Raw genomic sequence first — 25675 nt, 5'->3', positions numbered from 1 at the left:
TCCATCTGCCGGCGGCTGTCGCATCCTGCGCTCGGATGCAGCGGAGAGCAAGCAGATCAGCCTTTCAGGTTCCATTCCTGGTCAGCACACCCTTGGTGTGGTCCTGGACTGCGTCTCTTGGTTTAGTGTCACCCCAGAGAGAGTCCAGATGGTGCTGCAGCTTCCCTGTGTTGTGAACCAAAGCACAATAAGTGGGAGATTGCCTTCAAAAGTGGTCTGAATCAAAGCACTGATGTAAACATGCCTGTGGACACTGCATGGATGAGTAGCTCTCTGAATTCATATTAGTGATCTTTTATTTTCTTTCCTAGGGATAGGGATTTTTAATTTTTCCTGCAGTGTTGCCAGTGTCTTTCCAGCTTCATATGAAATTTGCCTCTTTAAACAGCAACCCAGATTTTTTGTGTGGATAAAAAATGAAGCAGCACATTTCTGCTGCAGCAATAGACCTCTCATCTGACCAGCATCCACATGTGTGTAATTTCCAATGCCTGCAGCAGGAGAATAAATCATAAGTGGGTTGGATGGTGAAGGGGAATAGGTCTGGCAGCTTTGCTCCAAAGAGTTGTCTGAGTTTGGGATTAAGCTGGTGTATCAGAGATAGGCACCTGGTGCACTATTTTATGTTACTGCCAGGGTGCAGCTAAGTATAGGCACAGAATTGGCATTGCCGAGATGAAAGCAAATAGGTTTGTGGAGGAGATAATCCAGGAACTGCTGCATCATTCTTAGCACAGGGACTAAAGTGGATGGATCAAGGTGGCTGATCAGTCCCAGTTAATTCCTCAGGTGTTTTCTGTTCAGGATTGAAATTGCTGTCTGTGCTGTCACTGTTCTTTGGGCAAATAAAGGATAATCCACTTGGCATCTCCTAGTAGCATGAACTTCACGCAGAACTAATCCATTTGCCAAGTTTGAGCAACTCTGCTGCAAAGAAGCGCATCTTCCTTTTTTTCAGGAAGATGAGTCTAATGTTGAAGCTCCTCCTTTGTTATACACATTCATGCCATTAGCTGGGGGGAATGTGTAGATGCAGTAAAATGTATGGTATTTACAATGACATCAGTGTCTGAAGGGTTTTCTGTTTCTCTAAAAGGCAAAAGCTAATATGGTAAACTTACTTATTTTGCTTTCTGCAATAAATGACTTATCCCCATGCCTTTCCAGGAGGAAACAGTGCAGATTGCAACTCAGCACAAATCTGTAACTGATGGGAAAAGTCTCATTTATTCCAGGAGAAATTATCTTTTTAAGGGCAGTGCTGAATCTGAGCTATAATTAAAATAGCTTTTTAAAGAAAAATAGTGGATGTTTTTTCGTTTGATGTATTACCCATCACTAATGACCCTCTTCTCTCATTTCCATTTAAAAAAGTGGGTTTAAGCAGTTACCCATATATTGCACAAAAGTAGCATTACCTGAAAAAATAATTAAGATGATCTGGAAATTAAGGAAATCAGTTTTGAAGAGAAGCAGGTGCTTAATGGAGGTGAGACCAGCTGTGCCTCCCAGGAATGTGCTTCAAGTGCTGCATGGAAAAGTGTGCGAGGCCTCCACGCAGCACTGGAAGGAAATTTGTAATAATTCAGACAAATTGCATCCTATAAATAGCAGAGCTGGATTCATTAGGACAGGAGGCAGATGGAGAAAATATAAAACTTGTTTGTTTCTTTTTAAGGGACTATAATGCTTATGAAAAGTGTCAGCTTGCTGTCAATAAGGGAAAAACCCTCCGGTGCAGCAGTAACTTTCTCGCTATTAGGTTCTCATCTCTGCTAATGAGCAGCCATCCATGCAGAGCATTCATAATACTTTGTTTTAGCAACTCCTGCCAACCTTTCTCTGGCATAACCAGGCCGAAACAGAAGTTCTGCAGTACTGGAAGCCTGCAACAGATGAGGATCAGGAGAGACCCAAGGGAGGAAGGAGTTTCGTGTTAGCACTTGCTAACTCCGCTTAAAGCAATTGCTAACAGGGCAGGGGCATAAATGTAGTTGGGAAGTGGGGATGTGTAGAATGTGGTGGGAATCATGCACCAAACTGGCTAAGGGGTTAGCTCCAAAGCAGGAATGTACTGGTAATTGGTAGAGGAAATGCTGTGCGTTACTGAAGAGAGAAGGTGAAGACATTTTTGAGATGCTCTTACATTAGTTAGTAGGAAAAGAACAGGCTTTCATGCATGAAGAGAAGTAATGACAAAAAGCGGGTGAGAGGTGCATGACTGGAATGCAGCTCTGTCCACAGGAGGTAAGCAGAGGTGAGAGGGTTGTTGCATCTCAATATTCATACACAGTGAGGTGGTACAAAGAAGGAATAGTGTCCAATCAAAAAAAGGAATTTATCTGACAGAAAGGACACATTGTAGACAGCACTTAAATAACAGGAGAGGGTGAACATATGGGGCTGTTCCCAATGTGCCAAAATTATAACTAGGCACTTTAAAACAAAGCCATCAGAGAAGACTAGCTGAACAGTTCCATACTGTTCAACCACAAGTCTGAGCTCCAGTATAGCAGTCATAAATGTTCTGTATGAATATTATCTGTTAATGAATGTGCCTTAACTCTTTTGCTGGTTTGATTTATATTTCAGCAAAGCTTTCTTAAAAGATAACACAGTGCCAGAATTCCAGTTAGCTATCCTAAGAGATTTTTTTAAGGACTAACGTTCAGGAAAGGAATACTGCCTGCTTATCAGTGTTTTTTCTGGAGGATTCTTAGATTGCCAATTCACCTTGTGAAGTGGCAGAGGAAAAAGGTGATATGAAGGTCATATTGGAGTCAGATAATCACAAACTTATTATAGGAATGATGAAAAGCTATACAACTGTTCATGCTTCATGTGTTAAGTAACTACAGTTTTTCTCAGCGTTCAATATAAAGGGCAATGATCCCAGAGCAAGAAGAGGACATTGGAGAAGAGGAAAGTAAGTGGTATGGATTGGCAGGATGCCTTTGGGGATTGCCATCTGTCGTGACTTGTGCATATCTGTAGGGTGTCATGTAGCGAGCAAGTGGTGGCATTAAAACCAGTCACAGACACAGAGCAGGTTAGCTATCCAGTCCTTGGAGAAGCATGCAAGCGTGCTGGGAGGCATGTGAGAAGCTGAGCAGGGAAGTAGGAGCCAGCACATAGGAGCTCATTAATCCTCATGCATAGATCAGTTTTCTGGTATGGAGCAAAGAAACCCTTGTCTAATTAAGTGTGTTTTCTTGTTTTCAATGGGATAAAAAGCCCTGTAGATCCAGGGGCTTAACATGGCCTGTGTTTATGGATAGTGTTGTACAAGGTTTAAAGTATTGAGTTCTGAGATCTTGACTCACATAGCCCCACAGCAGTAGTAGTAGATTTGAAATGTAAGGCTTTAATTTCATAAAGCCTTTAGCAACAGGCTAAAAATAATCAGTGGGGTTTCCACTGGCCAGAATAACATTGTCCAGTCTTCTTGCTCCTAGGCTTGATCCAAGATGTCTGAAATACCATAATCTGTGATATGTGCTGGAAAGTATGCATGTGAGACATGGGTGATTTTGAAGAGAAACTACCAAAGAGGTGATCTGTGTTTGTCGGTTCCCTGCCTTGCACATAGAGAAGAAAGACAGTCTTCCAAAAAGTCCTTCAAAACATACAATGACTTGGAATGATGGAGTTGTTGCCTAATACCCCCTTTTAATGTGGGTAGATGGATAAATCCTAATCCTATGGATGAGGAAGTCAAGACACGGATGGTACTGTCAATTACTCAGCACCATGAAAGGAAATCCATGACAGAGCTGGGAATAGTTCTCATTCCTGTTGTGCTTAAACTGCAAAGCTGATAGAGCAATTCTGGGGATATTTAGTTAATGTGTCTGTTGCTGTCTCCCAGTGTGGTACAGTGCTGGTGTGTTTCTTTACCTGATACTTGAACTGAAGTCAGCATTTCTCCCTTCCCCTACCAACTGGGGCTTCTTTGATATCTTGCATCTTTTGTCATCTCTGCGTGCAAAGGAGGTGGTTGATACAGCTGTGTAGCTTGGTCTCATTGGGCCTGTTGTTTGTGTGTGTAAATGTACTGAGAGATGTAAATGCTAACAGGAGCGCAAGGATTGGAACCCAATCTAGAAATGCAAAGAAAGAATTGTGGCTGACCAAAGTTGTCTCTTGTCATCTTGTTATTACATGCATAGGCTCAGCCTGCAGGGCACTGTGTAGCTCATAATTTGGAAAACAGCGGAGATTTGGGAAAAAAATTGCTAACCTGGAGACAAGGAAAGGGACCTTCAGCCCAGGTGAATGTCCTGGGCATGATTTCCTGTGTGCACCGTTTTCAGCAGCTGTGGGTAGAATGCCCTGGATATGGCAGAAGCCCTTCCTTCTGTGATGTAGCTCTCTTTTACCTGTTCTCTTCCATGATTAAATAAATATGTTATACGTTTATTCACACATTGCCTTCTCTGCTTCCCTTGCTTCTGTTCTCTTCCCCCACCTGTAGGCTTTGAATTGCTGTACCAGCCAGATGTGGTCCGGCTGTACCTGTCCATCCTCACTGAAAGTCAGAACTTCAACACTCTGGAAGCTGCAGCAGGGGCTTTGCAGAATCTCAGTGCTGGCAACTGGACGGTGAGTGTAGTTTTCTCTTTAGTCTTTATTTTCTGCTGTGTACGTAAAGAATGAAGTGTGTCCTATTATAAGTGTGCTGTTATTTTGTGCATTTACATTTTTAAAAGGAAGGAGGTGGGCACTTCAGAGAAATTATTTACATCTTATTTGCCCACTTAAGATATTTTTCATTTTCTGGAAAGATGGTGTTCACATAGTGGAAGTGTCACTAAGCTCGTGAAGATTTAACCATGGGCAGCTTTTACTACTTAAACCACTTAACTATTGCTTCATCTATTCAGAAAAGTGTGTTGTTAGATGATTAAGTGTCCTGAATACTTAATTCATTGGGTTGTCAGACTGCTCAGGAAACTGCACTCCAAAGTGTCCTCTAAGATCCTGTCTGAAGCATCACCAGTACTAATGAGGCAGTTATAGGTATGTCTGATCACTTTGAGAACCACATGGCAGTCTGAGGATTAGTGGGGTGGTTTTACAGCTGTGTTGAATGCAGTTTATTTTAAAATCAATCGGGAAACAGAAGAAAACCATGAACTTGGAGGTGGGGGAAGATAATAGATGCTTTGGATACTTTACTGTTCCCTCCAAATGACCTCTTTTTTTCCTAGTGCAGAGGGATGTGTTCTCACACTGAGGTGTGTGCAGAACAGATGGTGGCAGATAATGCTCCTTCTATTTCTGTCCTCTTTTCCCAGCAGCTTACTACACTGTAGAATGAACTTCTACATCCTTTCTTCCTTGGTGCTTGGTGAACTTGTGATGCATTAAGTGATGCATCACACAACCTGACTAGTCTTTGGAGGGGGAAGAAAATGACTTACAGCAGTGAAATAAATGCCTGGGGCAACAAAAGGGCAGGTATATGAACTCACAGTACTTTGTGTTGTTTCTTTTCCCTTGTGTGTTCTAATCAGTGGTCAACATACATCCGTGCAACAGTGCGGAAGGAGAGAGGCTTACCAGTGCTTGTGGAGCTTCTCCAGTCTGACTCTGACAAGGTTGTGAGGGCTGTATCCATTGCCCTGAGAAACCTTTCCATGGATCGTCGCAATAAAGATCTTATAGGTATCTTCTGACTTTTTCTAACCAGTCTGGGATCTTGGATACCCTTGAAATAACTCGCATTTTCTGTCACATGTGATGGGGTTCATTTTGTATGGAGTTTCCGTCCACATTATCTAAGGTTACTCTATAGCCACCAAGTGGAGAGCTGTAATCTCAGAGTGTAATAATCCCTGCCAAGTGGAGAGCTGTCATCTCAGAATGTAATCTCTGCCCATTTAAACAAAGTGGGCTTGGAGGGAAATACCTAACTGGAGAGTAAAAACAGATGTAGATTTTTGCAGGAGAGGGAGGAGCGTGTGTAGATGGCTCAGTGGGTTAAGAGGTACCTTGTCTCTTCCTTAGCTCTGGCTGATATGGCACGTGCGCTCCTAGTTGCACATGGTAGTTAGAGACATTAGGCCTGCTGTTTAGATTAGAGTGGGAGTCTTGTCGCCTAAATCTGGGCTCTAAAGTTGTCCCCTTCTTCTTGCTTCCTCCTTCCCTTCTCATCCTTTTGTGTGGTAGATACTTAATATAAGCTAGACATCAAATAACTTACTCTTCTTCAAGTTACTTCTTCAGCAGTGCTCCCTAACTCCTATCCAAGGGAGTAAATAAGCATTCCCCTGCCCATAAGCAGGAATCTAGAAAGATCCAGGTGTGAGTTGTTTTCCTCTGGTTGCCTCTATATTTAACTGATATATTTGTTTAAACCACAACCTGGTCAGGCCAGGAAGTATTAGTCGCATGTTTAGGGCCATCATCAAAGTTGATGCTGACAAAGAGCAAGGTAGGATTCCACCTTATACATCAGGTCCTTTCTTTAATAATTCAGAGGTGTAGCTAGGCAAATGGTACAGACACCTGGGAGTGATAAATTCTGGGCTCCTGTTTTTATTTCAGTACTATGAACTGAGAAGGCTAACTGCACCCAGGAGGAAGTACTCTAACTTTTGATGGGGGAAGGTTAATAAATGCATGGCTGCACACCTTGCCCCAGAAGGCCTATTACAAGACTAAGTTGAATAAGCCATGTTCGTGTATTAGCATGAATATGTGGCATTAGCAACAGCTACTGGATGCTTTTTGCCTCAGACATTGCAAACTATGATAGATGCTAGCTGTAATATTCTTAGTTTCTTTTTTTTTTCCCCCAAATACCTTTTAGCATTCACGATGAAGGACTTTTTCTTAGGTATCAACTCGCAATCACCTTGAAATAATATATGCTAAGTACACTGTTGAGTTACAGTCTTGAGGTTCAAAACATGTGCATTGTAAAGTTTTTTGACGTATCAGACACCTTGACAGGATGGGAAGCTGAAATAATTATTAGGGCTGACTAATGGTATCTCATCCCCTTATCTAGGTAGTTACGCCATGGGTGAGTTGGTAAGAAATTTGCCCAGCAGGCAGCAGAGATCTGCAAAGAACCTGGAAGAGGATACAGTGGTTGCGGTGTTGAATACCATCCATGAAATCATTACTGACAGCTCAGAAAATGCAAGGTCTCTGATCCAGACACAGGGCATTCAGAAGCTGGTAGCTATCAGCAAGTCAAGGTAAGTGACAGTTGAAAGCAAAATGCGTAAGAGCTCTCAGCAAACAAGAAAATGTCACTATGAACAGCAGCTTTTGCTTTTCAAAAGTATTCAAGCACCCTAACCTTTCAGAGGCTTTAATTTCAGAGTAGTTAATATATATGCAGTAGAAACAGGCAACACCTTTAATAGGTTTACTTGATTGAAAAGTAAATTGAGTAGTCACTTCAGGCATGTTAAGACATTCTGGGTCCTTGTCAGATACATTGTAGCACGTGTATGCATTTAGCAGACATCTGCCATGAAACCCGGGTCTTTATTTTTAGTGTGGGAGGCCTTTTTCCTGTGGCAGCATTCCATTCCTGGAATGCCAGTGATGAAATCTGTTTCTTTTAAGTAAAATGGTTACTGATGTGCAGTAATTGTTCTGGCTGAAAGGTGCTGGTGGTAATTTGAAGTGACAAATTTTCACTCTCCAGTTCTGTTGAAAACTCTTCTGACTGCTTTAGACACAGTTTTGTTCCATATAGTTCAAACAGACATTATAGATGTTTTAGACATTAGACTTTATAGATAGTTTTCAGCAAGCTTTTGGGGGAGTAGCTGAAGACTTCGTTGGGTTGTACTGTTAGGAAATGTGAGGGCCCACCAAGGATCGAGCCCAGTGTTACTTTATTGAGAGTGCTTGTGTACTGACTTAGGAAAGAATGGATAAAATTTAATTTTCTCTTTAAAAATCACTTGCTTTTTGCTGACTCAGATTGCTTCATAAGGTAATTTAAACCATGAAGCCACTTCAATGAATTGTGAGGAATATATGTAAGTTAGAGGGAAGGTTTGAGAAGTGGCATGGAACTTTTTGGTTTTGTTTCCCAGTAAAGTGGGTTTTTTTTGTTTGGTTGGGCTTTTTCTAAATAAATCCAGGCAGGATGGATCTGTCTGGTTTTTATTAATAACAGCTACAGGACAGAAGGTCACCCTGGCCTCAGTGCTTGCCCAGCAGTACCTGGGAAAACCCAGAAATCTGCACAGTTTGCAGCTTTTGGATTTTTCTTTTTTTTTGTCAGCAAATACCTGTACGTATGACAAAATCACTGAATGATTTCACATATATCTTACAGCTTAGAGGTATGGAATACTAGCTATTTCCTGGATGTTGTTTTGGTGCAAAGAGGTCAACATATGAATAGTCTTACACTGCTTGATACTTAAGCTCTAATTTTATCTTGCAAATCAGCCAGTCTCCCAGGGAAACAAAAGCAGCATCTCACATTCTTCAGATGATCTGGAGCTATAAAGAGCTACGAAATGCCCTGCAGAAGGATGGGTGGAATAAATCACACTTCCAGGTAAAGATGCTGGGTCTTAGATTTCTTTATGGAAATGCCTGTGTGAAATATGTCATAACTTAGTCTAATATTAGAGTCTGATAGATTGCGAGGTTTGATTCTGTTCTTCTAGGTGATAGAACGATGTATTGTGTTCTGTTTGGTGAAATGTCTGTGCCCATGGTGGGGGGGTTGGAACTAGATGATCTTAAGGTCCTTTCCGACTCTACCTGTCCTGTCATTCTATGATTCAGTCGCAGCATCATGCATATACTTGCCTGGTATGCTTTTCAGTGGTCTGTGAAATGTAGCTCTAGGTTTTGGAAGTTTGGCACCTCATATAGACCAAATGCCCATGCTTTACTGGAGGAAGAATTAATGTGTCTTTTCTTAATTGTTTCATTTGAAACATTCCATGTAGCACCTAGGGTAGCCACATGTTCTTGTCAACCAGCCTCCTGATCCTCGCTTATGAAAAGCTTTTTTACTCCTTTTACAGGCCAACAGTGGTTGGCCATTTAGATAAAAAAAAAAACATCACCAACAAATCTATATGAGTATAAAAAATACTCCAGTGCCATATTCTCAGTAGATGAGGGGCTCAACAGCATTCCTTAATCTCTCTCCATACTTTTGGTTTGTTTGGTTTTTCTTGTTCAGTTTCCCTGAGTAGCAATTTCATATTTATGTGATTTTTGTCTCCTAGTCTGTTTCTGCACCACCAAAAGGTTCCAAAGGTACTGCAGGCAGGTCTGGCTATGATGACAGCACTTTGCCTCTGGTGGATAAAAGTCAAGGTCAGTTCTGCTCTTCATCACTTTTTCTGTTGTACTTTGCTTCTTTTCTGGATTTGCCACATCTGTGTTGTTGCGTGAGGGGGTAAAAGCGTGTCCACTGTACCAAAGCGTGGGGTCCTGTTCAGCTGGATATGGGTAGTATTCCTTCCCTTGTGAGATGTACACTACCGATATTGGTTTCTCAACTTGAATGTAACAAAAACAGTTAAATCTTCGTGGGAGAATTTGGGATGAACATGAGTTGGCACTTTGAAAGGGGAGAACAGCCTTGTTTGCCAGTGTTTTATATTAATAAATCTCATCTCAGCCAGGCCTTGGCCTTACCCCTGCCTAGTACTGAGTCTTCTTATTTCTGAACAAACATGTCTATTTTGGCAGTGCTTCTTCCTCTCCTGAGCAGGTTTTTCATTGGAAAAGGGTTTATCCAAACTCCAGCTAAACCTGTCTGTGCTTTTCCATGAGGCCTCACACATCCATGGTGTAGCTCCAGCTTTAATTTCATTATGATTGCCTTTTCTCTGAGTCTGCTTCTAGTTTCTAATGCTCAGATGTCAAAATTTCTTCTCGGAAATGTTCTGTGTACTTCAGCAGAACTTGCCATGTTGCGTTTTACTTGGTTTAACTGCAGATTACTGCAGAAAACACAGCTCCACACTGACCTGCCTGTTTCCACCTTCCCTTCCTTTGATCAAATCTAGCAGATAATGCAGAAAGAGGATGACGGGTCCATTTGCTGATCTGACACTAGACTTCTTGTTTTCTTTATGGGTTAGCTTTTCTGTTGGCTCAGCAGGCTGCCAGAATGAATTGTGTGCAATGTGAAGCTGCACCTTTACGTATTTTCATTTTCTTCTATTCTGGAGAGAGGCTGTTAATGGTGGAAGGTAGTCCAAAACAGAACTGCGCTTTCTGTTATTGCTTGGAGAGACGGAGTTCTATATTACAGTGCCAAAGCAGAAAATAGAAGGATTACATGAGCTCTCTGGAGAGCTTAAATCAAACTTTCTGAATGGGTAACAATTGAATAGTTTGGTGGGTTTTTTTTATAATAGTCTCTGCATTCAGTACCTTATGGACCTTTCTGGTTCTGTAACTACTGTGAAACTACCAGGTTTTGAGAAAAGCAAATGTAACTCAAGTCGTTTCAACATTTCTGTTTTATAGATAACGAGAAGACTGGGAGTCGTGATATGATACCTATGGATGAACTTGGCCCAGGTGAATTCAGCCATAGATCAAACTCTGTCTGTTTCGATAGAGCACACTGTCACTCACAGGAAAGTTCAGCTATTTCCCTAGGAGATATTATTTCAGATGGATAAAGCTGACATTTAAAAGCAGGACATTACCTTACAGAAGCTTGGTTGTCATCTTCCTCCTCCCCTATTTTTTTTTCCTCTTAAATACCTGTAGAGCAGACACACCAATTTCTCCATTACTTTAATCATATATTGAGATGTGCTGACCTAGGTTTTGTTCTAGTCTCTGGCCATTGAGGCAGCTGGATTACAGATCTGGAAGCCTGACAATTCAGAAGGATAAGAGTTGAAAATCTACTTCAATGTAATGCTTGTGTTTAAATCCATTCTACCTTTGTTTCCTGTAGATAATGCCATAAGAAGTTATTGTGTATGATATTCCTGGCTCCACTTTTCATTTACCTGCATCTAGCCAAGCCTGGCTTTTCCTGTAGACAGAGAACAGCCACCTACTGTCACTGAAGTGCTTTGAGATTAATAAGCTCTGTAGTTTAAGACTGGTACAGGTAGGGGTTTTTTTGTTTACCGAGGTAGGTAAAGGGCTTGTGTGGTCTCTTGAGAATTTGCTTCACTTCTTCCAGCTGACGATATTTTTATTTAAATACCTGTATTAATGCCTCCAAACAAACCCATTTGATACCCTCCTGTTGTGATGGTAGCTGAAAAAAATAGCAAGTTAGAATCAAGACTGAAAGCCAGGCATGTTCTGAAGTTAAAATGACAGGTATCTGTTACCTTTTGTATTCTTAGAAGAATGAGATGCCACCTGCCATGAATCAACTGTCCATATGAGTTTTGCCTAAGGGAACACTGAAACATTTGTTCTGACAATGGAAGAAAATAACTTGCAAGAAAATTGCCTGGCAGGATAGCTGTGTGCTCACAGGTGCTGCAGTTTGGGCAGTGCTGGAGGTTTATTGGTTCAGTATTAATTGTTGCCTTATGCTTTCAGGAGTTACTGGTACAGCTCTGAGTACAAGATGAAATGCAAATTAACAGTGTGTGTACAACATCGGGCAGATTCTCTGGGCTGTTCTGTTCTCCCGTTGTTTTATCACTATTAGAAGATGAAATCTGTCAAGTTTTCCTAACTGCAGCTCTTGAGTGTCTTTCAACTCCAATAGGACTATAACTTTGTGCTCAGAGGTCAACTGAGAAGGGATTAAATTATCCAGGAACTGGAATAACAACTTCAGGCTCCTCTAAAAGCTGTATGTTTTTTGTTTCATGGGCATACTTACAATACTAGACTGTATTTTCTGATTTTAACTTCATTGTGGTCTTCTGTTCTGGAGGTTTTGTTCTCTTTTTTTCTGCTCCTGAAGGATGGAAGAAAACATTGTATTAGAGTTACTGTGGGATGCCCTGGACAGCCTAGTGCAGAGACAGTGCAGGTCTGTCAGACTTTATCAGCTCCCAAGAAGGGACTTCTCACCCAAGTAATCTGAAAATCATCAATGTTTATTGTCAGGGTGCTGCCTGAGGGTGGCTGTGACCCTGGGCTGCCTATAGAAGCAGCAGAACTGTGATCTCCAGGCTGTGTGCCAAATCTGAGGGTTCTCTAAAACTGTATGTGTGCCTCAGTTAACCTCCAGTCAGAGAAGAGCATCTAACAGCTGAAAATTGTTCGGACCAGACATGTAGTTCAGATGCCACTGTCCTGCATGCCCATCTTTAGGCGTAACTTTTCTCCTCCTCCTCGCTTTTGATGGGGCCAGAGGTTTGATCTCTGTAAATTAAGAGCTGTGTCAGGGCACAGATGGACTGACACTGAGCAGGCATTCAGTCTTGTAATTTGTGATGACATAAAAATGTTGCTGCAGAGTGGAAGGGAGATAGTGAAACAATACAGAAGACAACAAGCAGAAAGTTGAGAAAGAGGAATAAACAAGCCAAGAATGGGGTGTGCCTCTATTGACCAATATAACTTTTGTTTATGCATTCAGTTGTATTAACTCAGAATAGTGCTCTAAGTTATCATTCATGTGACTGAAACAGTTAATTCTGATCACTTCTTAGAATGAATCTGAAACATAGAAGAAGTATTGCCTAATTACTTTGGAGAGCTGTGGTCCTTGGGGCACTGGAGTATTACTCCTCTGATGCAGCCTCCTTGAAGATACTTGTCATTTTATTAGGTCAGGTCATGAACTTACCATCTCCACTGCTGCTTATCTTGACAGAATCACAGCACAGTGTGTGGGTTTTAGAAACACATGATCCCTTAGTGCTGATGTGTGTGGCACTCTTGGCATGCAGACCACACAACAGTGGGCTGGCAGTGTGAACTGTGAAGTATCTTGGAACTTAGATATGAAGAGCGAAGTTTTTGACCAGTCTTTGTTGATAGAATACTGTCACTGTGCTTGATCTTCCTGCTGCTGCTGTCCTGCCTAAGCTTGGGGGGTTAATTTTTTTTTAGTGGTATTAAAGATCTGTTTTGCTTTCAATTTTTTTGTGATTGCAATTCTAACTTCTGACCTTGCTCCCTGGGAAGTATCACAACTGCCAGACTTCACTTAGTAGCTGTTTCCTTCCGGGGGCAGGTTAAAGGTTTCCTTTGTATCATGGCAATTCATTTAAATTGTTTGTGGATCTCCCACGATGATGGCACCACAAAAAGGCAAAGTGATCTGTTACATCATTGGGAGTATGGTTAACACTAGATTGTCAAAAGATACCATTCAGTTATGGTCAGCTTGATTTCTCTGGGGAGTCAGCATGTTTCCCTTGTTTAAATACACATCTGTGTGAACTAGTTCCTCATAAATAAATGGTGAATCTTTAGATTAGGATATGACTTACCAGCAGTATTCATGTCTGTCATTTGAAGGAGAATTAATGGTCATGCATTCCTCCACAACTGCTGGCTGGGTAGCTGGCTGCAGCTGGGAGCCTTTGGGTTTTCTCTTTTTTGGTTGAAAGGAATAGCCAAGAATGTTAGGCATCTTCATTGTCAGCAAGTAATTGTTAGTAAAGCTCTATGTAGCAATCATTTTCATGCTTTAAGATCTGTGTACTACATGTGTAACTAAAATTTTTCAGTTATTTTTAGGCAGTGCAGTTAAATAATCTGTTACTATCCATACATACATAAATAGATGCTACTTCAGGTGCTTGCTGCAGGTCTGTGTGCACTTGGATTCATGAGGTGCATAGGAAAATTACAGCCCTTTTAAAACTAACCTGGCCATGGCCAGCATAAGCATCATTTAGGTAGGGTCCCGCTCTGCGGCTGCGTTTGGTCCCAGTTGATCTTGGCTGTGTGTGTCGTGTGCAAACAGTGCCTCTGCCATGGCAAACCCACAAAAAACGTAACTTACTTTTTCTTAATGACCTGTTGTAGGCAAGAAATAAACTGAGAGGAGCATTTTGAGTTTACGTAAAACCTTTTTGTGGTATTCTAAGAACCCAGTTTGTCAGGAGATGAAAACGTTAATGATCCCTCAGTTATATAGGGGAAGACAAAAGCCTGCAGGGAACTACAAATTTGAGCATCATTTACTCCAGATTACAAAGCTGTCAAAGCAGAGCTCAAGAGGATCTGTTTGTCACTGATAATAAGGGAAATGTGGTGCATCAGGAAAATAAAGATCTGCATTGGCTGACAATGATTCAAAACAAAGGTTCTGAAATAATTAGAGCCATTGCTTCATAAAACCCTCTCACGCTTTTCTTCGTGTTCTTCATGCTTTCAGATTGTTTGTTAGTTGCCAGGAGAAAAAGCACCAACAGGTGCCACTTCGTAATGAAAGACAGTCCAAGCACAGCAGGGTTTGCATCAAGATTTCTTCCAACTCAACAGGCCCTTTTTCTCAGGGTTCTGAAGGGGACTCTTCTCAATCATTGTCATGTCCTGTGTGTAGTGGTCAGGCTCAGGAAGAGTGGGAACATGCTGCAGAGCATTCAAAGAATGAGCACAGCCAATTAATCAGGCTGCTAAGCAAGGAGCACAAGATTTGGGCTGCATTTGGAGCTCATTAGCCACAGGGCATAAAGATGGAAACTTACTGCTTTCCTTGGGTGAACTAAAAAGTGCAGCAGGCTGGGATGAAGACAGGGCTACTTGCTTATGAATGTCAGCATCTGGCAGTGCTATATAAAAAAGGTTTTTTTCTGTTTTGTTTTTAGCTGGTAAAAATGCTATTTCAGAGCTGCAGTTCATGTGAAAAGCAGGCTGCCAGCATCTTTGGGTTGTGGTGGTTTATTTTCCTGCTTCTTTGCTGAAGAATTCTGCTTGCATCAGTTATGTTTCTGCTCTTATTTGTGCTTCATGCCTGTCATGTTATTTCTCCTCAGATGGGTACTCCACCATCGATCACCGGGACAAGGAGCGCAAATACAAGACCAGTGATAACACAGGAGATGCCTCAGAGAAAGAACCTTTAAAAGTGAGCTTCCTCTTACTGCTGAATGCTAGTTAGTGTCTGTAAGAGAAAGGAAGCCTGGTGTCCTCAGCAAGAAATGCAGGGTAGTTACTCACCAGGGGGCTGTAAAGGGGCTTTGGAGTTTATTTTGTAACTCAACCCTTGGCTAACTAGAAACAAAACAAAAACGCTGCTTTCCAGTGTGGGAGCAAATGCAGGCAATCACTGTATTCTTGTAAAAATAGAAGGTGTTTGTTCTGTCACCCTTGACCAGACAGCATTCCCTAGTCCTAAAGTGTGTAACTGTGCTCAGACTTTGTTCTGAGAATAGTCACTTCACATTGTCACACTGCTTCATTGTTTTCACCAAGGGAGCTAGGTGTGATCTTGGGTGTCTTTGTGTACAGCAGGGTGGTGAACAGTAGTCTTCAGCACTCATTCACAGTTCTGATGGGCAGGGGCAAAGGAGATGGAAAGAGAGAGACATGCATAGTCATGTGTGGCCTTCTAAAACAAACTTGGGCAACTTTCTAATTAAAAGAATCTTACTCCACAAAGCTCTGTCCTGTGCGTTGTGTGCAGTTGTGGCTTAGTAGGCTCTGTGTAATTTCTGTTGCATTGATATAGCTTTCCAGTAGACCTTTTAAAGAGAGTTTATTAATGCTGTGGCCATCAGTTCTCCCTGGCCTCAAAACAAGCTTGTGTTTTCCTCTGGGGAAGTAATTTCAAGGAGAAAGAGGAGGATTCGTTGAAAACAAGAGTCAGTAGTAGGAAACACTATTGTTAGTCTGTAAAAGGCTGTCCTTAATAACTTTCAGCATGTTGCTGATAAGATCAGAAAATCCAAGTGATTCATGTTGAGTGAAAACAAGCTTCAATAAATTGAAAGGAAAACCCACTGTTATTAGGGACAAGGGAAGTAAAGATGTGATTTGGAGAAAAATATTTCTATATATAATGAATTACGAAGGTATCCTGCTGCATCTGACTGCCTATATTAACTTGCCTGGTAGTAAGGCCAGAGTTTGGCCTGTGGACACACCAGGGATATGGGCTGCCATGCTGTCGACTGGGTAGAACTGAGTAGCAGCTACTCATACTTTTCCCTGTGCTGTGAAACAGAAATGTGTCTGTGGGGTCCTCTGGCTTGTGAGCTGTTGGATAACTGTGGCTCTGAGGCTCAAGAGAGGCTAAGAATCATGGATACTGATAGCAGGGAGGTTCAGCCTTTGGCTGTTGCAGATGCTTTTGTCAGTATTGTGCCTTTGCTGATCTTGTTTCTTCCTTTACCGCTAATTTTCCCTTGTGCTTCTTTACAAGCTGACTTGTTTGGTGGTTTTGTTTTGATTAATCTGCTCTGTTTTGCCTTTTAACTCCTCACCCTGTGCTGCAGAATGACACAAATAGGAAAAACATTAACAGGAGTAACAGGGCTTCGGTGAATCTGGTGGATGCCCGTGACATTAAACCCCAGCCTGTTGACTCCTGGGTCTAATTTGCATGCATGGTAGGTCCTTTTAATGGTAATTGGTGCTAGTGATTAACTTGTCTCGTGCATGATCTGTATCGCTGTGGAGGCTCAAGGCTAACTGCTAACTGGGTCCTTTCAGACAATTGAAAATGCAGTTAAAAAAAGCGGTGTTTGTATTATTCAGTGTATCTTTAATGAAATGCAATCAAACACCACTGTTTGATTAAAAAATAACCTGTCAAATAACCAGGCAGAAAATTAATATTATGAATGATCGGTTGTCAGCTGAAATGTGAAAGATTTCTGCTGTTAGGCCAAGGGAATGAATTTTTTAATACTGTGTTCTGCTTCCAGCCATGTTTTTTCCACTCTACACTCATTATAAGGATTAGCCTGACACTTAAGGAAAAGCATATCCTTGACTATTTATGGAAGTCCCTTGAGGTTCTCATGAATTGCACAGCCCTGCCCAACTGCAGGAAAGCTGCTGGCTCTACACAAGTTGCTTTGCAAGGAGAGATGATTTTGATCACACAATAAACAATGACCCACAACTCCCACTTCTCAATTCTGTATTTTATTTTTCCTGTCACTAAAGAAAGGTGCCTTTTTGTTGCTTTCTTGTTCTCTGCCTTTGCCGCATGCCAAGTTCCTCAGTATTGTCCCTGGCCTTTCTTCACTCCTGCCACTGTTAATCTGTCTCCTGCTGTCTTGCTAGACAGCCCTCTTCCCTGGTTATACCTTCTGGCACTCCATCAGATGTGATGCTATGCTTGGAACAGCAGGTTTTGTGCCCGTGGCTATGGCTGAAGGAAAATCTTAGTGACTGTCAGGAAGGCACTGGGCAGGTTTCCCATCAGAGTAGACAATAGGCCTTTAAAGGCCCAAATTCCAAAACATGGAGCATCATCCACCCCTGTAAATTTTACATGGAAATCATTTGTGTTAGTGGGAAAGAAAACTCCTGTGGTTTGGGTCATAGTGGTGGATTTTACACACCTCCCCCCTCTTTCTTCTAAGAGTCTGGTGTAATTGTGTTTACAGATTGTTTCTGCTCTGGGTTGGAAGCATTGCCCAGAGCAGTCTTTCAGCGTTGCCAGGTGCTCTTACATAGCCATGGAGCAGACCTGGCACTGTTGGCTTCCCATAGCTAGTCAGTACTGCATAGGCAGCCTGGTTGGCTTAGCCAAAGAGCTGCGATAAGTGTATGTGAGTAGTGCCTGTGTGCTTCACTCCTGCACTCCTCCTCTGAACAGTGAAGGCTTAAAGGTGGGGTACAGACGCTGTGCTCATTTTTTTCACAGTCATACCCTTTAAGGAGCCCATGTATTGGGGATAGGATGGCATTTCCAGTTGCTGTCATACCACAGGAGATCACCAAGGTCATGTTACGTGCTGGTATTAATCGGTTTTGGCTTTATTTTGCAGGGCTAAAGTCCAACCACGTTTTGTTTTTTTTTAATTGAGGGGGAGAAACAAGCATTGAATTGACACAGAGGATCTCATCAGTCACCACTGCCATTCAGATTTGGAGGGCACTGCATCACTGACCAGGCTGCAGGTTCTGGGGGGATGCGGGGAGAAAACACAATGACTTGACAACATTGCCAACCCCGGAGCACCATGCCTTACAGCGAGACAATTTGCTTTTTAACTCAGTTACATTCCCACCCGAAATAGCCACCACCTCCCTCTCCCTCCCACTCCTGCAAGAAGAAAGCAAGCAAGAAAAGAGAACCCAAGCTTCCATCTCATGGGCTGCGTTCTTAGGTGACTCTTGGTGTGGATGGTGCCAAGTATGAGAAGTGAAGGTCATGTGGCAGCAAAGAAGACAGCTTCTCAAGTGAAGGAGAGACTGAAATAATATCGTAGGTGTAGCCATGAAGATAATAGCACTTTTCTGGTTTGGGGGTCATTGTTTTGGTTTTTGTTCGGGGGGATTTCTTTTGAACTGTGAAGCTAACATTTTTAAAAGCTTTTGGAAAAATGTTTAGGTTTTCTGTTATTGTTTCCACAGAAAGTGCAGGAATGTTGAGTGGGTTTATTGGATTTCAATAAAGGGAGAAAATGCAGAACAAAAACTATTAAACGCTGGTCAGATGAACTGGAGAGTGGACGGCAAAACTGATGCAAGCTGTATAATCTGCTTTTAGAGTAAGCTATATCATTCACAGTGCTATATTATCATTATAATCTGGTGTACAGTACTTCTGCCTTTTGAATTCTGTAATGGCTCTGTTTTTATTTCCACATACTGAAAAGCAGTTTATTGAAGGTTTCAGTGTCCCTGGTTCAGAAATCTCTGCTGAGAATGGAGTTGGCTGGCTTTTTATTTTCATGTTCTCAAAGGTTGAAGTAAGGAGCTTTTACATTTTAAATGTACCAGTTTTGCATTCATGATGATTAACAATTTCTTTTGCCATAGCTGTTAACACAGTGGAAGGAAATAGGAGCTTTTTTGTAGGGTGTCTCATTTTGAACACACTATAAATTTTAGATGGGTCTGTCACTTATATTTGATAGTAAATTTGTCACTGGTGGATCTATGATTGCTGTGGGCTGTAGATCCTGATGAAGAATAGCCACAAAGGGAACTGGTTTGGCAGTTTTTTATATCATCATTATTTCTGTGTCCCTTTGGTTTTGTTTTGACGTTTTATGTTTTGTTTGATGTCAAAACCACCCATGTGCAATGGCTCTCCTAAAAGATGCCAAGGCCTGTTTTGTGTGAGGGGGAATTTTTCCCTTATGAGAACATATTCTGCATGTATGATACCTGGTAACACCATGAACTAAATGACTTCAGATCACTGATTTTCTCCAGGCATTGGTCAAGGGAGGGCAGCAGATGAGAAGAGGAAGCAAATGCCTCACTAATAGCATTAGAAGACTTTTGCTGATTTTATTTGGTTGCGACTGTTCTGTGATTGCCACATTTAGTTTTAAACAGGCTCCTAAAAAACGGTGTGACTGGAAAGCACAGTTTTGAATCTAGCAGACATCACTTGCGGTTTTCAGTGCCTGCCGTTTCCTTTGTAATTAAAAAGGGGAAATACCCGACAACCTCATCTCCCCCCAGATAAACTGTAATAGCAAACACCTAAAATTTTTGTAAAAAAAAATCTTAAAAACTAAAAAAAAAAAAAAAAGCAAGTACCAAGAGCTTTGTATCTTCTTGAGTATATTAAAAATTTGACATGAATACATATATATAAATAAAAAAAATCTATATATCTATATATATATATTGTTGTGCAGAGGATAGGTTAACAAAACCATGTAAAGTAGTTTGCAAGAGAGGGAAGCATATGTTGATTCAGGGAAAAAGACTGATGCCAGAAGCTGTCAGTGATTTGGATGACTTGTGTGCTCCTTCACACCCTCCCTTTTTGACCCTCATCTTCCAGGTACGCTGCAGTGGTCACTTCTGGATCCTGGGAAGGTGAAGTTGCTTGGAGCAAATTAAGGTAGCAAAGATTTGGTTTTTTCAGCTGCATGAGAGTCCTATTGGGCCAAAGATGCTCAGCAGATCATGGGAAGCAAAGAGATACATCTGTGATGATCTCGTGTCGGGGCAGTGTCTCTATGTGTAGACATGAAGTGTGGCAGTGAAACCAGATAAGTAGTCTGACTGTATACTATATCAATGGTGCTCTTTTCATACTTGTTCTGCCAATACGCGGAGACCCTTTTAACCAAGCTACACAGAAGAGTTTTATATCACTTTTGGTTATGTACTTGGTGTATTCTTTTTGTATATGAAAGGATTTTTTTAAAAATGTTCAGTAATTAGCAATGGAACCTGCTTTGTAGCTGACTAGAACAGTGTAAGAGAAGGGCCGTGCTGTCAGTCTGTCCCTGATCTACTTCAAACCATATATTTACCAAAGGAGTCTGAGCAAAAGTTCACTTAAAATAAAGACCTGACTGCTGAAAGGAGTCTCTGCTAAGACGTTGTGATTTAGTTATTGTACAGATACTTCAGAGCCAGCAAGAGGTTAACAGGGAAAATTGCAGGGAAGAGGAAGGGAAGTGACTGGGGCCAATTATGTCCATTACATCCTATCCCAGATATCACATGGCTCTCAGTGGGGCACTCAAAATCTGGATTGGAATCTGCCATTAGGGGCTTAAAACACTGAGGAGTATCTGAGAGGCAAATTCAGACCCTATCCCACTTGCCCCCAGAAATCCATTCTATATTTATACTGAGTCCTGTGACAGGCAAAGTTCCCTGTCAGGTTACATGGGCTGCCCAGGGTCATTGTAGCAAACTGTTCTTTGTTTTCCTGGGGGTGAGTGTTCATGGCAGCCAGCGTGGTTATGAGCTGACAACATGGCTTGTTGCAGAAAAGCAAAGGATGCAGGAAGTCAAATACCAAGTCTGTGGGCCAAGACTTCCCCTGGGAATCATACATCTTATCCCCATCCTTCCCATGCCTTACAAAAACAACTAATTGCCCAGTATGTAGCAATAACCCATCATTTACGTTACTGTGGCTTTTTTTCTTCTCAACAAACTGTTCGGATGTTGAGGAAGGAGACTGGATTGGGGGGTGATTTGCATGTGACACTATCACCTTGTCTTAACAGCCCACCAGCTGAAGTCCAGAGCAAGATACTTTGAAGCAGGGCTGGTGATTTAATGCCCTTGATTTAATGCCACAAGCTCGGTGGTGGGATGTGTGCCCACCCCTACCCTTAACCTCTCCCCTTGTTGGTGAAAGTGTTTGACTGTTTGAGCTGGGATGTTCTGGGATGTGGGTGGATGAACCTGTAATTGTTGTATTTTGGCAGTAGGGACTGTATGTAAAGAAGGGAAAGTGGCAGTGTGTGTGACTAAAGCTGCAGTAGGGTCTAGAGTATCCTGCTAAAAGGCAGGCAGTGCTTTTTAGGGCTCAGGTGTGTGACCTCCTCTTTTCCTGTTGGATCCACTGTGAAAACTGGAGGGAACCTGCCTGCAAATGGCTGGGGAAGAAGAGATTTCTACCTGCAGAAATTCTAGTGGGAGGGATGGTTGTGAAAGGAAGCAGTGCTGTTGAAAGCCTCCTGCTAAAGAGGAGGGGGATATTTGATGGCCCAGTTGAGGGCTGAGATAACACAGGGGAGAGGGAAACTCCTGACGGTGTGCAATTACTGCAGAACTTTCTTCTCGGGAAGGTTTGCACATCTCCCAGCATCCTCGCTGAGCTGTAAGGGTTTTGAAAAACACTGTGTCTCAAGATTCCCCTGGAGAAGCATCAAGTTTGGTTGTTGAGTGCATGAGCAATTGTACTTGTGCTTACAGCTTCCCGGGTTGGTCTGTCTGTCTGCAGAACCCAGGAGGAGAGAGGAAAGGCAAGGCTTAAGGACATTTTGTTTCTGTCACGGTGTTAAGTAGCAATTTAGCCATCAGTGTAACTTGACAACTCAAGATGTGTTGCCAGCTTGAAATGCTCCCTAGAGAACAGCTTGGGCAGCCACAGGTCCTGATCTTCAGTGTCTTGTGGGCAAAATACCTGACTGTGATAGTTCTACCTTTGTGCACTCAGACACCGATTCTGAATGCAGTTGTATCAGGAAAGCAAATCTTGTCTCTGTTGCCAAAACATCACAAAAGGGACTGACTCGGGGACTAGGAACTGCCTCACTTGTGACACATCAGGGGTGGCATGTTTGTAACAGCAGATTGGTGAGTTCTTGACAGCTCTGAGTACTTTTCAGTAGTGCTTTCTAGCATGCAAGCCTTGTGCTAGCAAAGCAGTTTTCACTCCTTGAGCAGTTCCATGAGGTTGAAGGTGGTGAGTTACCTTGTTGCTTGCCTTAAAGTTGAGCATGTCGGCTCAGCTGCCTGTGGGTGGTGCACGTTAAACCCTGTGAGTAAGCAAAGCTGCAGAAGCCAAATGGGTGCATTAGAGTGGTTAAAGCCTCTGCTGCTGTGTGACTGCCTGCTCAGTGACAACTGGTGTGCCAATAACTTCAGCCAGCAGTTTTGTGCTGGGATGGAGTTGTGCTTTCACAGGTTTTGAAGGTGTTTATATAGGTGTAGTTCCTTGCAAAATTTCTTGTTTTGATACCCCTAAAATCTGGTGTTTCCTTATCTTTGACAGAGAAATTCTCTGGTTTATTGGTACAGTAACTAATCTAGTGCATTTAAGGGGAAGCTGTTACGAACCTTTTTTTTTTCTGTCTTAAGTTTTACATCAGGGTAGGATGTTCTGAAGTCCAAGGTGAGGAGGAAGCTAGTGCAGGTACTACAAGGCCTGCCAATCTGGTTCTTACTGTTCAGAAAAACAAAATAACTAGACTAAGAAGCTTACTGGTAATTAGTAGCTAATGTGTTTGTAACTATCATGTGCCTTAAAATTTTCATGGTAGGAGAATAAAAAGAAAATCAACAATGTGTTTTCTGTAATACTGCTCAACATTCTCTCTGTAGTTTAGACTGGTGGGATTTTGCATTGTATTTACACTGTACTATAAACTGAAACACTTAGAATGGTTTGATTTTACAAGTATGGAGAGGAAAAATAAAAAAGGTGGATTATGCTTTTCATAGAACAAATGTTACCGTGACAGAATGTATTATTATTATAGGATCTTTCCATAATGCAGACAAGTAGAATGCTTGTTAGAAACCAGGTATGTAGGATAACAATTTGGTGTGTTTTCAATAAACCATGCCTGGAAAGAATACATGTGCCATTGGTTATCTTTTTGTTACGTCAGGTACCTCAAATGTTCTTTGGCTTTGGAACAGCAGAGTTCTGTGGCAGGGGTTTATTGAACCCTAGTTCAGTTCAGTGTACTCAGTGTTAGTAAAAGGTCAGTGGTAGTGAGGGCAATTGCAATATCCTCCAAACTTACTATAGCTGAAAATATTTTGATTCATTGCCATATGCTGGAGTTGCAGCATGACCCTGAACTGTTGATCATGGTGGTTTTGTCCTTTTTAATATACACCTGTATTCCTGGGGGAAAGACATCTGCATCACCATTCAAAAGCCTGCGCATTTGGGACTACAAGCCTAACTTGCTGATGGCTTTTCCATTTGGGAAGTTAGTAACCTTTCCTAATCTGGTCATAAAATCCATGTAACCTTGCAAAGATTTCCCATTTCTGAAATATGTGTAAGTATTCTCATAAATGTAAGAATAACAGAAAATCTTTATTGCATTGATGTGTGCCGTTTGGTTGACATAAGAAATGGTTATTTTGGGAGTGTGCCAAATAATTTACATTTGTTGCTATGTGGGGGAGAAAAATCCTGATACTGAGAAGTCAACCATGTGTTTGAAGTAACAGCTGGTTACTGACAAATCTGAATTCTTTTTCAGACTGCCTTCCCCTGGCACATTCATCTCTGTTGGTAAGATCAGTAGGGAGGCTGCACCTAAACACATCACAGTGACCGCCATGCCTACATGAAGCGTGGCAAACCCCAGTAAATCTTGACATAGCATCTGTCTCACAAGTAGAGTGGAGGTCAGGTTTTCTGTGAGTGGAAAGCTAGTGACAAAATGTGCCACGTGTTCAATTCCTGATTGTACCATCCACAGCACTGATGTAAGGTTCCATTTACTCACAAATGCTTGCAAACAGCACTTGAAAGGTCATCTCAGGCTTGCCTTCCTTCTTTATTTCAGATGTCCTGAATGCATCCTCAGCAGTTCTGTAAAATCACCTCCAGGTTCTGTTCTTGCAGCTGCAGGATTTTGTTTCACAAGTGCTCCGGTAAGATGGGGGCTTCTGGGCTTAGCATCGTGCTCCTCGGTGTTGTCAGTGTTCTGCTGCAATGAAGAATCTGTTTATTTCTTTACTGATACACTAATACAGCAATGAAAAACAGATGCTGTAGGTAAGGTACTGAGCTAAAACAAATATGCTGTTTCTACAACTGACCTTTTGTAGCTGTCAAAGTGATTTCATTTCCAGCTTATCACAGGTTGGGCACATGGAAGCAGTGAGTTCTGCAGGTGAAAGGTTAACCTGGTAACAACGGGTAAGAAATATCACAGCCCTCATCTGTTCCAGGTTTCAGCACTGTCTTGGGGGAATATTCTGTCCGCAGAGGTCTCTTCCCCGGTGTTTTACTGTGAAGGTCTCTGTGCAGCTGAAGCACAGCAATGGCAGAATCTCAATTCTGGTACAAGTTGACAGAGGCGTTTTTTGCAGTGGGAAGTTGTTTTGTAATGGGATTGTTACCTGTAGATCCAGAGGCAAAGACAATCTTTTACTGTTTAATGTACATGCACAGCAAATATAACTAGCTGTTATTCATAAGATACCTTATAACTAATTCCTAATCGATTGACTACTCAACCAAGTAAGCATGCATCACTGCATTATGTATATTTTGAAAGACAAAACCATGTCCCTCTGAGGTAACAAAGAGGCTCTTGCAGAAACCAGGCCTCTCTTTCAGGTGTTGACTGAGTCATGAACCTAGAGAGTAGCTGTCATTCAGATCTGAATAGATCTGAATTACCAGTATTTGGTGGGATCAACCGTTTGTGATGAGTTGTGAGAATTTGCTGAAGGCAATGTGGTGTTTTAAGGGAGTTCTTTCCATTGGGATCTTTCTATTTGCGGTACCCTCTCAGTGGGTGCTCTTTAAACACATGCTTCCAGATGCACAGTTGCACACCCGATTTGTGAAAGAACAGGTTGTGTCTTCTAATTGCAGTAGGCTGATATTGCAGTAACACACAGCAAGTTTTTAGGATGTATTTGAATTGGAAGATCCAGTGCCCACCTTTTGGTTCTGCCAGAATTCAAAGCATTACTTTATTCTGAAAAGTGACTCTTCTCCCAGGGAGGTTTCACATTTATGTGTCAGTGACTCCAGATCATATTTGCTCAACTGACCAAAAGCCTTTTTTCTAGTTGTCAGTCATGCAAACTGAGTCAGGCTTTTTCCTTTTCATCCCTTGCCACCAATAATTAAGGGCATTTCAGAAGTGTGGTCAAGTGGAAAAAATGTTCTTGGTGTGGAATTTGGGAAATAATCCGATGATACACACACTGTGGTTATTTTCACAGTTTGCCATGTGGGAGATACTTTCTAATGAATTAAAATACCTCTTTTATATTAAAAGTTGGCTGTTATATTTGCACATATATTATACATGCATTATTCACTAATGCATCTCTTTAAATATCCATGCTAATTTGACAGGTTCCCTGCTTCCCTTATTTTCTTGATTTGTCTCTTGGACATTAATTTTGGCCATTAACTAGCAGTAGGAATGTATTTTTTTGATCCTCCCTTATAAAGCGGAAAACA

At 41.8% G+C, this 25675-nt stretch overlaps 1 protein-coding gene across 10 annotated transcripts in view; it reads left to right on the top strand.

Moving 5' to 3' along the window:
• Positions 1-23082, top strand: part of ARVCF (ARVCF delta catenin family member) — a 277932-nt gene extending 254850 nt beyond the window's left edge. For all 10 annotated transcript variants that reach the window (XM_061370845.1, XM_061370841.1, XM_061370839.1 and 7 more), the window contains 9 exons: positions 4475-4602; positions 5517-5667; positions 7016-7208; positions 8425-8536; positions 9222-9312; positions 10477-10530; positions 14871-14962; positions 16332-16445; positions 17838-23082. In XM_061370845.1, the coding sequence (XP_061226829.1) occupies positions 4475-4602; positions 5517-5667; positions 7016-7208; positions 8425-8536; positions 9222-9312; positions 10477-10530; positions 14871-14962; positions 16332-16433 (923 nt within the window). In that variant the 3' untranslated portion in view covers positions 16434-16445; positions 17838-23082. The remainder of the gene's footprint in view (positions 1-4474; positions 4603-5516; positions 5668-7015; positions 7209-8424; positions 8537-9221; positions 9313-10476; positions 10531-14870; positions 14963-16331; positions 16446-17837) is intronic.
• Positions 23083-25675: the final 2593 nt, after the last annotated feature.

The sequence above is a fragment of the Neopsephotus bourkii genome, unplaced genomic scaffold (genome assembly GCF_033783945.1).
Source record: "Neopsephotus bourkii isolate Nb327-2 ecotype Australia unplaced genomic scaffold, CSIRO-AGI_Nbou_v1 NB_1542, whole genome shotgun sequence".
Taxonomy (NCBI): Eukaryota; Metazoa; Chordata; class Aves; order Psittaciformes; family Psittacidae; genus Neopsephotus; species Neopsephotus bourkii.
Note: the sequence above shows the minus strand (reverse complement) of the source record. Positions and strands in the feature narration are given on the sequence as shown.